Source organism: Oryzias latipes, chromosome 1, assembly GCF_002234675.1.
Source record: "Oryzias latipes chromosome 1, ASM223467v1".
Lineage (NCBI taxonomy): Eukaryota > Metazoa > Chordata > Actinopteri > Beloniformes > Adrianichthyidae > Oryzias > Oryzias latipes.
In genome coordinates this window covers 25,106,932-25,124,420 of record NC_019859.2, presented here as the reverse complement: position 1 = coordinate 25,124,420, position 17,489 = coordinate 25,106,932, and the positions used below count along the sequence as shown (strand labels likewise).

The 17,489-nt window shown below is 40.1% G+C and overlaps 1 protein-coding gene across 1 annotated transcript in view; it reads left to right on the top strand.

Annotated features, from left to right (window-relative positions):
* The window catches only part of LOC101163302 (somatostatin receptor type 5), a 63,259-nt gene extending 46,406 nt beyond the window's left edge, over positions 1 to 16,853 (top strand). The window contains exons 2-3 of the mRNA XM_004066117.4: positions 9,629 to 10,470; positions 16,024 to 16,853. Coding sequence (XP_004066165.1) covers positions 9,694 to 10,470; positions 16,024 to 16,692 — 1,446 coding nt within the window. The 5' untranslated portion in view covers positions 9,629 to 9,693 and the 3' untranslated portion in view covers positions 16,693 to 16,853. The remainder of the gene's footprint in view (positions 1 to 9,628; positions 10,471 to 16,023) is intronic.
* Positions 16,854 to 17,489: the final 636 nt, after the last annotated feature.

Here is a 17,489-nt window from a genome sequence, read left to right as displayed (position 1 = left end):
ACATCTGTAGGTGGTGCTCATTGATGATATTTGCTGTCATGAATTTTGCACACAAAGAATAAATGACAGAAAAAAAATGTTCCTATGTGTATCAACATCAGATCACACTACACAACGTCAAATGTTAAATGTTCAGTTCAGTTTTGTGTAGATGCTCCTTCCAAATAGCTTCAATAGATCTGAAAAAGCAGAGATGTGATTTGTAATAATGCTAGAATATAAATAAAAGCAATATTACAATCTTTCCTACCACAGGATATTCTTTCAATGCTGGAGAAAGCACAATTAAAAAAAAAGTTTATTTAAACCTTATATTTTGTTCGGGTCAAAATTGACCTGTTTTCACAATTGAAAATTGGCCAATTTTGACCCAAACACAATATAAGGGTTAAATTAGCATTGCTTAAGTTTGGTTAAATCATTTTTGAATCAATGCAAACCACATATACAAACACAAGATGGGAGGTTGATCATTTCTATATACACTGCGAGGTGTGGCAAAAACAAATTGAAATTCTGACGAGAAGTCATCTATTTTGGGTCTGGAATATAATTTTTTTCCCCAAAAATAACAATTCACTTTTTATTTCAATTGGTTTTACTTTAATCACCTCAAAGAAAACATCCCTTTGGCAAGAACAGCATACTTAATAATATATTTGAGGAACAGGTATATCCTTGTGCCATCCCTTATGAGTGAAACGCTTGTTTAATGCACATTTACTGTGAAGTAAATTTACAAATGTATTTCAAGAGTCTGAAGACTGCATCAGATCATACTGTAAAACGACCTTGAAGGGTTTCATCTAAATATGATTTTCTCACCCGCTTTCCCATGTTATCATCCTAAAGGTCTTCCTGGAACGTCATTTTTCCCTCCCTCCTGTGCATGTCGGCAAGGTTTTGCCCCTGTTTCTTCTTCAGTGCATTTCGTTTCTAGCTGAGCACCAATTATTGGACAGTGCTCTGAGGTACAAGGGTGTGCCTGCATGTTGCATGATGGTGATTAAGAAACCGGAATGGCTTCATAAACAAGTCATCTCTTAATAGGGCACAATGTGTTGTGTTTTTTCGAAGTTTGTTTTTGTTTTGAGGGAAGGAGATGATAAGAAATTTAGTATTCATCTAGCCATGTATCAAAAATGGGGACTTAATTTCTTACCACTATTAGTGCTTTAAATGGACAACAAGAAGTGGTGGTACCATTTTTCATGGAAGTAGGTCGAAACATAAATTGCAGAGAATCTTAAATGTAAATATTGATCAATAAAAAGAAGTCCTTTTTTCTATGTGTGAGAAAGGGAGAGTTCAGGTCAAGTCTATAAATGATTTGAGTCATACATTGACTGTGCACAATCACTTTTGTATAACTTGTTGAAACATAAATAAAACATTCAAGACAAGTTGTGAGATCAATCACTGATGTTGGTCGAGGAGGCCTAGGTCTCAGTCTCTGCACTAATTCATTCCAAAGACGTTTTATCGGGTTCAGGTCAGGACCCTGTGCAGTCAATTTTGTCCACAACAGACTCTGTCATCCATGTCTTTATGAACTTTGCTTTGTGCATTGGTGCACAGTCATGTTGGAAGAGGAAGGGGCTGGCTCCAAACTACCAACAAGGTTTTGAGCATGGAATCAGCCAAAACAATTTTGGTATCCTAAAGCATTCAAAGTTCCTTTCACTGGAACTAAGGGGCCAAGCTCAAGTCCTGAAAAACAACCCCAAACCATAATTCCTCCCCCACCACATTTCAGACTCGGTACAATGCAATCTGAAATATGACTAAGAGCGCAAAGGCATGCATTTCCACTGCTCCAGAGTCCAGTGGTAACCTGCTTTACACAACTGTATCCTATCCTTTGCATTGCACTTGGTGATGTGTGGCTTGGATGCAGCTGCTTGGCCATGGAAACCCATTCCATGAGGCTGTTAGCGTACTGTGTTTGGGCTAATATGAAGGTTACATGAAGTTTGGAGCTCTGTAGCAATTGACTGTGCAGAAAGTTGGCGACCTCTTTGCACAATGCGCTTCAGCATCTGCTGAGCCCACTCTGTCAGTTTATGTTGCCTACCCTACCACTTCATGGCTGAGTTGCTGTTGTTCCCAAACTCTTGCATTTTGTTATGATAGAGCTGACTGTTGACTGGAATATTTAGGAGTGAGGAAATTTCACCACGGCATTTGTTGCACAGGTGGCATCCTATGACAGTTCCATGCTGGAATTCACTGAGCTGCTGAGAGCGGCCCGTTCTCTCATAAATCATGTAAAAGCAGTCTGCGTGCCTGAGTGCTTGATTTTAACACCTATAGCCAGGCCAAGTGATTAGGACATATGATTCTGATCATTTGGACGGGTGAGCAAATATCTTTGGTAGTGCATATTTAAAACAAGATAAAAACAAAAGATCATACCAAATAAAAAACATCAAATACAGTATCAAACATTGTTCTATGTCGTTCTCTTTAGAAAAGGCTCCAACAGGTCTTAGGGGCCACTTTTCTTGCACTTGGGACCTCACAAATTAACTTTATAGCCAACAATAAAACACATAACCACAGATGATTTGTGATGTCTCTCCTAATGAGTTCCTTTTGTTGAATAAATGCAAATGTCTGTCTGATATTTAGCATCAAAACCAAAATGATCATCAGTAGAAAGAATTAAAAGACTTAAAATTTCAAGTAGAATCATTTCTAAAGGCCCGTACACACCGGGACGAATATTCGCCAGCGTTTTTCGCCAGCGTTTTTCGCCAGCGTTTTTCGCCACGTTTTTCGCCACGTTTTTCGCCACGTTTTTTGTGTTCACACCCAGGCGATTTTCGGTGACGATGAGCAGAGCGAACATGCAATTTCATTCCCTAACGTTAGATGGCGCTTAATGTAAAACAGAAATACCCCTGTACACAAGGTGGCGCTGCGCAACTTTACGCTTCTTAAAGTCGCTTTTCACTCAGAAGAAGAGAGCAAGTATTTACGCGCTTGTCAGAATCAAACAAAGAAAACATGAATATTTCCAACACCAGTAGCTCTAGCTCCAGTTCCAGCGATGAAGAAATTATTGTTCTGTTGAATGATGAAAGACGCCGAAAAAGACGTAGATTTTGGGTACATCCCATAGTTACGAGAAGAGAAGATCATGGGGAGTTTTATCGACTGGTACAAGAGCTGAAAATGTATCGTGAGCGTTTTCGGGGATATTTTATATGTCCGTCAGTGAGTGCATCTTCTTCGTCTTATTTCTTCGCGACAGTGTAGACGCTACTTGGCATTTATCTTCTTCGCCGTGACGTACGTGTGCTCAGCAAGACAGTTTTGTGTTTGAGCGCCCCCAAGTTGTGTTTTACTGTAACTTCAGAAGCTCCAGACACGTGTGCAAAAGCGCCATTCTCATTGGTCGTATAGTTTTTGACGCGGCGCGTCAAACCAAAAAAACGAACCAGAGGCTTTTTTTTAAAAATGACGCTTTTATGCGTGGCGTTTTTCGCGTCGGTGTGCACACTTACATTGGTGCCCTTTGTTTCGTCGAAATTCGTCCCGGTGTGCCGGCCTTAATGATAAAGTCCTCTGAGTGATGTTGATTTCAATTACCACAATTACCAATTACCACATTTGTATAAGTAAAGATCTTGTTTATTTTTTAATCAGTGATTCACTTTTTGCAGAAAGAGTTACAATATACACAGATTCCCTTCATTGAGCACCAACCATTGCTGATCAGCATCACTTGAAACTACAAGAACTGCCAAGACACCGTTTCCCACAATGCATTGTTTTATAGTCATATAGGTGGCTCGTAGTCAGTGCAGTACCAAATTTCAAGCTGCGCTCGCCTAGGCAGACACATTGACCTTGCAATATGTTTATGATGATTGACATGTGACATCTGAGCAGAAAACTGACCAGCATACACCATGCACCAGTTGATCTACGCAGTGGTGCGTCCTCAAACACGCTTAATATATGTCTGGGGTTAACACCTGATGCTGGCAATGCGAGTGAGTGGGCACAAAATAATCCAGTTTATTAGTATTTCTTTGTTTTCTTAAAAATAATATTTCCAAGTGTTTGAGTGAGGCTCGAGTATTCTGAAAAGTTAAAACGAACATGTTGGCGTTCTGGCGGATAGAAGTGGTGGTGCTGTAAAGAGTGTTATTTGCAAGTGCTGGTACTGAGCACTGGTGAGTACCCGCCCACTTAACCCTTGTGCTATCCTAGGCACTTTACCATTGGGTGTTGGGTCATCTAGACCCACTAGACAGTGCTCTGAACCTTTTTTCTTCAATGATTTGTGATCTTCACTGGTGTCCATGGATTACATGAAATCTTTCCACCTTTATCCACCTTTGTCATGGTAGGGAGAACACGTCAATGTAAGGGTGGGGTCATCTAAGATAGCACAAGGGTTAAAGTTTTATTATAATTATTTGTTTTTATTTTATTTTAAACTCTTGACAGTATTATCAGCATGTCTTTCTGCAGTTTTGAAATTTGTACCAACACGTGTTTCATGGTTCTAGGTGTTTTTCTTTTCATTACTGTTGTGTGAATCATCGATTAGCTTCGTCTTTCTCTTTCTGCTTTTCCCAGCAGGGGTCGCCACAGCGAAACAACCTCTCTTTTGAGGATGAGTTGCATGGTTAACTTGGAAATGTTTTTACGCCGGATGCCCTTCCTGACGCAACCCTCTCAATTTATCCGGGCTTGGGACCGGCACAGAAGCAGAGAAGGGAATAGGGAGCAGCCCAGATTCGAAGCCTGGTTTCACGAACGGAAAGCGCCGCAAACCAGCACGAGCTAAACTGGCCCCCGTGTGAATCATTGATTATAATTGTGGAAAATAATAATATTTTGCATTTAGGGATTTGTTGGTGTTATTGGCCCTTCGGGGCCGCTGTTCTATCTAACAAATCAGAATTACCTTATACAAAGGTCAGTGGGATTTAAGTATATTATGTTCCACTTAGGTCTGTGCAATGTCCATGCAGTGTTACCTGGTAACTGTACTAGATCAAATCGATATCGCACATTATTATTTCATACACCTGTGTTCTCTGTATGTTGTTTTACAACTTGAGTGTAGTGCCGCGCTTCTTTCTCCTAAGTGAAAGCAGTAATCAAGATGCAATCAATCAAAAGTACTTTATAAAGCTCCATTGCGAGAAGTGTGCTCTTACTTTCAGTACCAAAAGTGAATATGCTATTTATATGTTTTTTATAGTTAAATATGTTCTTAAAATAATTTCCCATAGAAATTAAATGAGACCAAGTGATTACTCATGATTCCTTTAAACATTGTATTAAGTGCCTGTTTCTTTTAAATGGAAACTACTTGAAGCCTTAAAAGCTGTAAAAGCTACTAAATCTTCTAAAGCCGTTAAAAGCTGGCAAAGGCCTTTTGGATCTTTCAAAAGCAACCAAGACAGCTATTAAAAGTTATAAGTATATTCCAAATAAAAGGCATTCTAAAGCTTTTTAATGAACTTTCAAAAACTATAAAAAGCTATTTATAAATCAAAATGAATGAGATGAAGTTATTAACCATGATTCCTCAAGACTGCTAGACTTGTGCCTGATTCTTCTAAAGGGCTGCTATTGGAAGCTAAAGGTGCTTAAAAGCTACAACATGTTATTTAAAAGCTACCAAAAAAGCTTTTAAAGTTTTTTTTTTAGTAAAACTGTAAAAAATATGCCTTAATGCTATCATTAAAGCTTTGAGGTTTTTTTTTAATAACTAATACTATAGAAAAAATGCCTTAAAAGCTATCAAAATAGCTTTCAAAAGCTTACCAAACTATTTAAATAACTTCTAAAAGGTATAAAAAGCTATTTAAAAAGGAATGAGATCAATCTATTACCCATGATTGCTCAAAACCATGAGTATTTCTTCTTAAGACATCCTACTGTAAGTTTGATAAGTTCCACCTAGTGTTTAATGATAATATTACAGAAGTCTTGTCTTTGCTGTTAACATTGTTGTGTTTTAAGAATGGAAAAAAATAATAATAAAATTCTTAACCTTTGTGCTATCTTGTGGGGTCAAAATGACCCCACCCTTAAACTGATGTGTTATCCCTACCATGACAAAGGTGGATAAAGGTGAAAAGGATTTCATGTAATCCATGGACCCCAGTGAAGATCACAAATCATTGAAGAAAAAAGGTTCAGTGCACTGTCTAGTGGGGTGCAGATGGCCCCTCTCCCAATGTTAAAAGTGCAGAGGATAGCACAAGGGTCAAGATGGTAAAATGAGTCCCGATCTCTAAAACTAATCTAGTTACAAGATTAAACTTTGCCATTTTGGTTTTATAAATGGTCCTGTATAATATAAAATGTTTTAAATGTTTTTAGGCCTTTTAGTTTGAACAGTTATGTCACTATATTCTTGAAATTAAAGGTGCATCCATATTTAAACTGGGTATTTTGGCCTTTGAGAGGGAGCCAGTTTAGCTCGTGCTGGTTTGCAGCGCCTTCCGTCTGTGGAACCAGGCTTCGAATCCGGGCTGCTCCCTATTCCCTTCTCTGCTTCTGTGCTGGTCCCCAAGCCCTTTTAAAATTGAGAGGGTTGCGTCAGGAAGGGTATCCGGCATAGAACATTGCCAAGTTAACCATGCGACTCATCCTTGACAGGGAGGTTGTTTCGCTGTGGCGACCCCTGATGGGAAGAGCCGAAAGGGAAAGAAGACTTGTTAAAAATGTTGACCTTGAAGCCTCTCACTTCCTCTATAGGTTGTTTTTACTTAGCTGTGGCCTGAAATGATTATGTGTTACACAGGCATCAGTGAAAATTGCAATGAGGATGGGACAAAGCCGAAAGAGAAAGAAGATTTTGGCCTTTGATAGCAAAAGCTTTGAAATGCTTAAAATAATTTTCTTTAACCCTTGTGCTATCTTAGATGACCCCACCCTTACACTGACATGTTCTCCCTACCATGACAAAGGTGGATAAAGGTGGAAAGATTTAATGTAATCCATGGACACCAGTGAAGATCACAAATCATTGAAGAAAAAAGGTTCAGCGCACCGTCTAGTGCAGGGGTCTCAAACTCAATATACCTGGGGGCCACTGAAAGCAGGGTCTAGCTGAGGGAGGGTCGCAACTTCAACGCACACACACGCTCGCACGCAACTTGTGAGTGTCTGAGAGCCAATAAATTTGTATGGAACATGTACTATACTATTACTATACTCTATTATTAACTGTTTTCTTTACAAAATGTACTCATAAAACTCCCATTCAAATAAAATACATAATCAAATCAAAATCAATAAGTAAATAAATCAGTAACACATTTCTGTTTATTTAGTCTTCTATATCTGCTGTTTTCTAATTTAAACATCCTTATTAACACAGTTTAGTTAACACTGTTGAATTATAACTATTAAACACAAATCTGTGTTTAATAGTTATAACCTTCAATGATCTGTAACCTCCATCAATGGTTCTTCTGAACATGGCTTCTCTTGTTTACTTCTCACTGATGGACACTTGGCAGCACTTCGTCCCAAACAGCTGAGACCCTCAGTGTGGATGAAGATGATTGTCTGTAAATCTGGACTGGACTTGGACTTATTGAAATTGAAGGTGGAGACATCAGAGAGTATGTGCTCCCAATTTTGAGTCTGTGTTGAATTTCTTTTTTTGAGTTTACTTTTTAAAACACAAATCAGGAAAGGAGAAACAAAATTCAGTAACCATTCTTTCTTATGACTTTTGCACATTTAAACCCAGATCACAAGTTATTGTAGAGCAGCCGGTCAGCCACTCCTATATTTTTATAAAAAACGGATCAAAAATTCATGTTGGCGACACCAAATAAGTGCAGCCAAGATGCACAATAAGCGTGTTTGAGATCACCCAGGTGGATGAAACGCTGCGCAGATCACCTGGTGTGAGACGTATATTTTTGCTTTTGCTCAAACATCACCTGTGAATCATCAGAAAAATATCACCAGAAAGGGGCGGGAGCAAGGCCCCAACCTGAGCAAACACAGCTTGAAATGTAATACTGCACTGACTGCAAGCCGCCGATTGACTACAAAACAATGCATTATGGGACATGTGTCCTGATGGGTTTTTGTAGTTGATTGATCAATTAAAATAATTTAAAATACCAATTGATTAAAAAAGGCTACATACATTGCAAAACATTCAAATAAATATAAAAGAAATATCACAGATCATACTAAGGGGGAGAGGCAGATTAAAACTAAAAATTGAATGTTAAGGACAACTCCAACTTTCTGTTCTCCTTCAGTCTCGCTGCAGCTTCACCGTCCTCCCCCCCACCCCCACCCCCACCCCCCGCCGCCTGGTCTCCGTAACGATTCAGGCACAGCGCTGGTTCATCTCAAAAACGTCTATCGTTGCATTTTCCCCACATATTTTCAGTGTGTCTAAGAGTAAAGTTAGCTGCCACGCATGTAGGTGTGGGACATTTATTCTCCTCAGCGACCCATCTCCTGCGGGAGTGGAGAGAACCGTTTGGTTGAGGTTGATACACCGCCGCGCGCCTAACCGTAACCATAACCGTAACCCTCCTCCGGGTCTGTGCGGCCCAGAGAAAGGTTCAGCACTGACTGCATGTATTTAGAAAAATTACGAGCGAATATATACGCTCTAAAAATGAAAGTAAGGAACTCCTTAATGTGGTCCGAGGAGGGGGCTGTCAGGTTTCTTGCCTTAAATGTTCCCCTGCTTTCAAGCCCGATCAATGTAACGCCCCCAAAAGTCATATACCCCACTGGTTGGGCAGCTCCGCGCACAAAAAAAAAAAAAAAATGAAAAAGTGTCATTCATACAGACTGGCGGGCCGCATTAACAATAAACTTTTGAATGAAGGCGTGGGCTGCAAAATATCATCTTGGGGGCCGCAAATAGCCAGCGGGCCGCGAGTTTGAGACCCCTGGTCTAGTGGGTCTAGATGACCAAACTCCTAATGTTAAAGTGTCTAGGATAGCACAGGGGTTAAAGGAATTGCAAATCTAGTTTTTGATGGTAATGTTTATAGGTGGGTGCACTTTTTCAGTTTTTAAAAATCAGGCTTGGCCTTTTTTTTTATTTTGATCAAATTAAACTACACCTAGCTAAGAAGCTCTAATGCAGTTTAAGTTGACAGGTGAATTTATTACTTTCTACAAGTTAAATGAAATCAGACACAGCGAGTAAATATAAAGGAGCTGGAGGAGTAAAACACTAAAATCATGATTGCTAGTTTTAACAACCAGACTTGGTTTTTGTTTTCCTTCTGTTCTGCTAAAAAAAATTAAACCTAGCTAAGAGGCTTAAAGGATGTTTGCCAAGAAAGATCCATTTAGTATTTTGCTATGTGAATATTATCCAACACGTTGAGTGAAATCAGACACAAAGCAGCTTGAGGAAATCCCCAAAAGTTATGATTGTTTATGTCCAAATTCTAAAAATAATGTGACGCCTTTGTCCTGATGGAAACAAGATCAATTTCTGGAGTTGAAAATTGTAGGTTTAAGTCATTTCTGGGTCTCATTTGAGTGAAGCGACTTTATCATCGTCGATGAAAATGTTTGCTAATCATTGATGAAAGACCAAATTCCTCCTCCATATTTAAGTTTGCCTTTCTGACTGATATCCTGTTCTCCTTCACAGGGTTTTTGACATTTCCTTGATGGGATCATCTGATTCACTAATGTGACTGGACTCTTGAGACCTCAATGGAGCTCATCCAGACCACCAAAGTTTCTCTGCAGCCCTTGGAAGCTCACACAACAAAATGGAGCAACAACTCTGTACTGCCCTACCCTCGCTATTTTGCATCTACTCCTTCTGAGCCTCCTTTCAGCCCCAACCTTACTGATGGTTTTTTCTTGTTTAACAGCAGCTGTTACAACTGTACTACATCAGACACTCTCACTGGTTTGGCTGGAATTTTCATCCCCCTTATTTATGGGATTGTCTGCATCGTTGGATTGGTGGGAAACACTTTGGTCATCCATGTGATTGTCAACTACACTAAGAATGAGTCAGTCACAAATATTTACATCCTCAACCTGGCCATTGCAGATGAGCTCTTCATGTTGGGTCTGCCCTTCTTGGCTGTGCAGAATGCTCTCCTGTCTTGGCCCTTCGGTTCTCTGATGTGTCGAGTGGTCATGACTGTTGACGCTTTCAACCAGTTCACCAGCATCTTTTGCCTGACAGTAATGTCGGTGGATCGATACCTGGCTGTCGTCCACCCCATTCGGTCGTCCTGGTGGAGACGCCCCCGTGTGGCAAAGGCAATCAGTGCCACGGTTTGGGGAGGGTCTTTTGTCGTGGTTCTGCCAGTTGTGGTGTTTGCAGATGTGCTAAAGGATGATGGCAACTGTAGCATTGTGTGGCCTGAGCCAGCAGAAGTGTGGAAAACGTCTTTTATAGTGTACACCTGTACTGTCGGGTTCTTCTGCCCCCTGCTGGTCATCTCTTTGTGCTACCTCCTGATCATCATCAAGGTATTGCTTTTAATCATATTTACTTTTTTCTTTAATAGAGTCAAAAAGTGTGATTATCTAATTGGATGTAGGCGATGCTTCATTCAAATGTCATTAATTTCAATGAACTCCAGGAGTTTATTAGAAATTCACCACTGAGTTTTGGGCAAGACTGTTTGCCCGAAGTAAGCCAGCCCCCACTTCCCATCACCCATCTGTTACAAGCTAGCTTCTGACAACCCCAACCACACATAACATGGCAACAAAAATGTTGCAATCCAACAGTACAGTTTTGAGCCAGATGCCAGCTCAGATGAGGAAAAGAAAGACGTTAATGGATCTATTTGTTTTCAAGTGAATACATCATAATCTTTAACCAGATATATATTTATTTGTGGGGCAGTGGTTTTGTCATAATCTATAATCTATAAACTGAAATCTGGAGTTTCATCTTACAAATCAAAGCAGTATCAAAGCTTTCTTTTTCCACTCAGTGCAAAAAAATATGTTGTGACTAACACATCAACATGTGAAATTGTCTGTTTTGTCTTTCACAACTAATTTGATTTTCTTTCTAAAATGAATTGAAGCATAAACAGTTAAGATCGAACAGATGAGCCAAGTACAAAAACTACAGCTAAGTTAGTTGTGTGTACACAACATAATGCTTGAAGTCAGATCTATGAGCTCAGAGGGCTATATGTGGCTCGCAGACTGCAAATTCCCCATCTGTGCTTTGAGCTTACTGATATAGATCAAGAAGATTAGGCTGATCATCTTAAAAACTCCTTCCCTGTGTGAATCTAACATTTCTTTCTTCATTGTTTCCACTGATCTTGACCCAAATATCTGTGCACTGGGTTTCACTGCTAAATTAATTGAATTGCAAGTTCACAATTCAAATTATTCAATTAAATATTGGTTATTTTTAATATTTCTATCCAAGACCAATTTGATTTTGATTGTGGAATTCTGTTCACATTATTAACAACATAAACTGTACAAAACTGGAAGTTATCAGTTTTTTACCTGAACATACATACAAAAAATAATACAGTGATCCTGCAAATGCAAAAAGTGTGTGTGTGAACAGGCCTCATACGCAGGCCTTCTAGATTGGTTGTTACATCTGAACCTGACCGTAATGATAAACATACAGCAACTCGTTGCTTTATGCTGCTTAACTTCTATAATCACCCTCCTATGCCCCCCTCTCTAACATCCCTCTCTTTTCTTCCCTCCTTTCCTTTTCCGTCCGGTCCAACACAAAATATTTTCCAAATACGATTAAAATAAACAAAGTTTGGCCTTGATTAAAAAAGGGGTTTATTCAGACATACCTCTAGTTTGTCAGAAGATTCATAACCCCTGTTGTTAAAGTAAAATATGTCCAACACAAGAGGCCTTCAGCTCTCATCTGTTTGCCCAGCTGTTGCACAAGACAAGTAAAAAAAAAGGAGGAAAAAAAGAAACAAATGCATACACTATTTATTTCCGTTTTGGAGGAAGTTTTTTTTTTTAAACTACCAGATTCTGTTCACCACATCTGTCTGTCTTGATGCGTCATGTGACTTTAAGCAGCTGCTCGTAATGCTAAGTTAAAAGCTCAAACCTAAAAGGCTAAGGAAAAACAAACAAAAAACATATTTGGAAAGTTTCTTTGGGGAAAAAAGAGCCAGAGTAAGGATCTTTTACTTTAACGAAAAATAAAGCTGCTGTTTACAGACAAAACTAGGAGTCTTCCTTGACATATGGACTTATTGAGACAGTTGTTCTCACGTATCAGAAGCCGTTCCACTTGATACAGGGCAACTGATTCTCGAATTTTTTACATACGCACATAATGAAGATGCAGACACGGTTGATTCACGTTTATTATTGTATTTAAAAAATACCAGTTTTGCAACGGTTTTCTCATTTTATTTTTGCTTTATCCGTCACACCATAAATTCACCCACCTACATGTTAAAGACAGGTCCGTGAAAACATTGTGTGACGTTATACCGGTCCGTGGCGCTCTACAGCTCATAGGTGTTGATTTTCCATCACCTCTCTTCTCCTCATGCTGCAGATCAGGGAGCTTGTGGCCCCTTTAGTGTGATTTCTACGTCACAAAAATCTTCTTTTTCAAACAGCATTTTTTGTCTGCTCCTGATTTATGACAATTTGAATGCAGAAATACACAGAAATTGAATTTTAAGCTAGATTTTATTTGCATGTCCTCCATCATTAGTAAAAAGGCCACAAGAACATTTTAAAAACACTAAAAGACAGACAAATAGATCTTTATTTGTCATTGTCACAGGTTCAATGAGATTAAAAGTGCTTCCTTGTCAGTGCAACACCGATATACCTTAAAAACAACACATGGTAAAAACGTACCGGTACATAAAAAGTGCTTATCTGGTAACTAAAACAGGAAATGAATTAAATTTGTTGCTACATATGGACTAAAACTTAAAAAAAAAAACAGAATACTCGATATGTGTTAAAATTGTTAAAACCAGAGGAGAAAATAATAAATAATAATGAATATTGAAGAAAACATCAACCGTATCACAATTTACAAGAAGAGGTCCAGATTTAATGCTTCATAGACATGTTTAAAAGTTTTATGGCAGTTGGATAAAAACTGTTCTGGAGTCTATTTGTCCTTACTCTGCTTGAATTGTAGCGTCTGCCTGAAGGCAACAGATCACTTCCAGGTTAAGCTCTGCCTCATGTGGAATCACAGGAAGCAGACGTCTGCCACCCTCTCCATGCAGTCCCCATGGATGAATAGTGGCACTATGCCCGTCTTCTTCTCCTTGTAGTCTATTATCATTTTTTTGGTCTTTGATGTGTTGAGGAGGAAGTTTTTGGTTGAACACTATATTGACACCACTGTGGTGTCATCAGCGAACTTTACGATGGTGTTGCTGTGGTGGGCAGGTTTGCAGTCATACGTGTACTGGGAGTAGAGCAGAGTACTCAGTACACAACCCTGGGGGAAGCCGGTACTGAGGCTTAGTGCAGATGATATATGATGTCCCACTCTGACTCTCTGTCTGTGACCGGAGAGGAAGCTGCTGATCCACATGCAGGTTGAACGGTGCAGTCCCAGGTCCTCCAACTTGGCCACCAGCTTATGTTGGAGGATGGTGTTGAAGGCCGATCATCCTAACATAGCTCCCTCGCTGCTCCAGATGGGAAACAGCAGCATGCAGAGCTGTTTTAATCGTTTCGCCCTGTATGCAAACTGGCAGGGGTCCAATCCCGGTTGGAGGGCTGCTGTTATGTGAAAACAGACCAGCTTTACGAAGCACTTCATGGCTGTTGGAGGGAGAACCATTGGTTTTTAGTCATTGAAGCTGGAGATGTGAGGCTTCTTGAGCAATGTTTGGAGGAGGACTTCGGGCAGAGTGGGACCATTGACTGTACCAGGGATTGGTTGAAGATCTTTGTGAAGACTGCAGTCAGCTGGTCTGCACAATCCCTTACCAGTCGCCCCAGGACACCATCAGGACCGGCAGCCTTCCTCGGATTGACTGCACGCAGGGTGTGTCTCACCTCCTGCTTATCCAGGACGAGGATGGTACTGTGTGAGCTGTGTGGTGAAGCTGAGGTGCCTGTGGTGTAGTGACATCAACGAGGGCAAAGAAGAGGTTTAAGCCAGTGTGATGTCACCTTCTGTAGCTCTGAGGTTGGTTCTGTAGTTCTGTGTTGGATTCTCTGCCACACCTGTCAGCTGTCATCACTGTCTGGGTGGTTTTCAATCTTCCTCCTGTAGTCTGTTTGACCTTCCGAGTCTTAATGTAGCACAGCCAAGTGGACAACTCCAGGTCCTGATGTTCAAACACCTCTGTCCTTTAACCCTTGTGCTATTCTATGGGGTCCAGATGACCCGATCCTTACATTGACGTATTATCCCTACCATGACACAGGTGGATAGAGGTGGAGAGGATTTCATGTAATCCATGGACAGGGAAGATCACAAATCATTGAAGAAAAAGGGTTTAGTCTTGTGAGGTCTAGATGACCCCACTCCCAATGTTAAAGTGCCTAGGATAGCACAAGGGTTAAAGCAGTCCTGCAGCCACTGGGAAGCATCATCTGGCCACGTGGAAATAGAGATGGTGGGAACTGTTTTCCTGAGTGGGATTTATACAGGAATTAAAAGCAAGGACAGATGGTCAGACTGGCCCAGGTGTGGTAGAGATCTGGCTCTGTAGCCCATTTTGATGTTGAAACAGACTTTGTCGAGAGTGTTGTTTCCTCTTGTGGTGCACTTAACATGCTGATGGAATTTAGGCAGAGCTGTCTTCAAGTCTGCATGGTTAAAATCCCCAGCAATGATCTGCATCAGGATATTTGCTCTGCTGGTTCCCAGTGCTGGCATGGAGACGGGCAATAGCTGAATTGGCATTAGCATCAGGTGGGATGTACACAAATACGCAGAGCCCGCCTCCTCTGCTCTTGCCAGAATCAGCGACATTACATTAAGTCATGGCGCTGCACTGTGCAACCTGCTAGCTTAAAAGTGAAATCAAGCGGATAAACTCGCTTGTTACTAGAGGTGTAAGAAAAAATTGTTAATTTGGCAATACTTGTATCGATTCAAAATGCTTCAAAATCAGACAATGTTGACTGTTCCCTTTCTATATTTTAACTTACCAAAATAAAAGAACTATGAATTTGCTTTGTTAAACGCAACTTATATATGAGATACAATTAAAGTGCTTAACATTGTGATCATTAAATAAACCTAATTTGACCATTTTATTACAGCGGAAGACATTAAAATTAAGGTTGAGTTTTTTCGAAGTCATATTTAAAAAAAACAGAAAGAAAACATTTTTCGTAAAATATCGGGATACGTATCGTATCGCAGGGCGCGTATCGGGATACGTATCGTATCGCCAGACTCTTGCCAATATACACCCCTACTTGTTACACGTCCATCACAGCGGAACCCAATTTTAAGGAGCTTGTGTCGGCTGTAGGTGTGATCAGCCCAACTGAATGTGCACAAATCATACATGAAAAACATCCAAACATGACAATGACCATTCAAAAACCAGGCAGCTGCAGCTATGTGTGCTGCCATCTTGACACTCCTATCATTTTCATTGGAGTGGGTCTTTACCTCCTTAACATTACAGCTGTCGCCGGCAACATTTAAAGAACGCATTTTCTTTGATACATTGTTACACTGATCCTTCATGCAATCAACATGAATCAGCTGATCTGGACACAGATTGGCTTCGTACCATTAAGCAGCACCTTACTAGCGTAAAGCGTGAAAGCAGCTTTTCTCAGTGACAGAATCAGCTGGAAATGTGTTAATTGCGTAAATGGTTGGACATTTACGTAGTGGAAAGAATGTCAACGCTGGAGCTTAAGCTGCAATGTAAAAGAGTTATAAGGTGCTGGTAAATCTTACAGCTTGATGAAAAAATCTAAAGTAACCATTTTAGCTATAAAGTTTTTTGTAAAAAATTTAAATGTTTCTCTACTTTATGAAATAATTATGAATTTGTTGAGTTATCTTTTGACTCTAGCTTGTTTGTACTCAATATATGTTTTGTTTTTTAGGTGAGAAGTGTTGGGAAGCGAACACAGATGGCTTCCACCAGACGCAGGAAGTCCGAGCGTAAAATCACCCGGATGGTGGTGGTCGTCGTGGCGGTGTTTGTCTTTTGCTGGCTTCCTTTTTATGCGCTGAATGTCATAAACCTTCTCGTAGTCCTTCCTGGAGATTTTAGGGGGCTCTATTATTTCGTTGTTGTGCTTTCATATGCCAACAGTTGTGCCAACCCCATCCTGTATGGATTTCTGTCCGACAACTTCAAGAGAGGCTTTAGGAAGGCTCTGTGCCGCACCTCACGAAGGGTGAAGAACAACGACCGGGTTTGCACCGAGGTCCAGCGACCGACAGAGGAGTGGGGAGGGATTTTGCTCCAACCGAAAAAGAGTGACGTTGCCGCCAACGTGCATAAGAAAAACTGTGGTGAAGGGCGAGTGGAGGAAGAAATCCTGGGAGAAGTAGGGAACTCGCAGGGCAGGGAAATTTATCAGCATTCACACAAAGGAAACCAAAGAGAGCCCCTGAAGACAGAGACTGTGCAGGGGGCTAATCCTGACCTGACCACAGGCTTTACCCCTGAAACTGCCCCTCCCTCAACCAGCAGGCATAAAAACCATGATTCCCAGCCTGAGAAGGTTGTGTACATAAACTCTGTCCTTGACATCAGCTATCTCTAATACATCCCGATGATGTTTACAAGGATGACCGAGGAGAGGATTCTGAATAATTGATCCTATGAAAATCCTGGGATTTGACCATTCACACCAGTTTGAAGTATATATCAGTTTTCCATACGTCAGTCTATTGATTTGATATTAATAAACCATGAAAGACTTCATGTTTATTAATTGAGAAGTTAAAAATTTTGAAAATGTGGACATTTATAGAAATGCTGAACTTTTTTTTTATTCTTTGTTATTAACAATGACAATATTTTTTCCTTCCTGTGACTAAATATTTTGGTTAAAACAGAAAATAATTTCAAACTCATTCCCTTTAAAGTTCGATCTTTTGACCTATTTTAAAAGTTTTCCCAGTGGTCTTTTAGACATGATGATGCAGGTGTAACCCTTGTGCTATCCTAGGCACTTTAACGTAGACCCATTAGACAGTGCGCTAAACCTTTTTTCTTCAATGATTTGTGATCCTCACTGATGTCCATGGATTACATGAAATCTTTCCACCTTTATCCTCCTTTGTCATGGTAGGGAGAACACGTCAAAGCAATGGTGGGGTCATCTAAGATAGTACAAGGGTTAAGCCAAAATGAAAAAAAGAAATCTGTGTTGTTTTCTAGGACATAGTTTCTGCAGAGCAGCAGCAGTGAGAGGGACCTGGCTGCAGACAAGATGGCTTCAGACTTTATCGTCCAGAGGTGGAAATTACACAACTTTAGGCTGAAGCTAAAATTATTTTTTTTCTTAGTTTGAATATTTTAATTATTTTATTCAGAAGTTACAAATAGGGCAGTCAA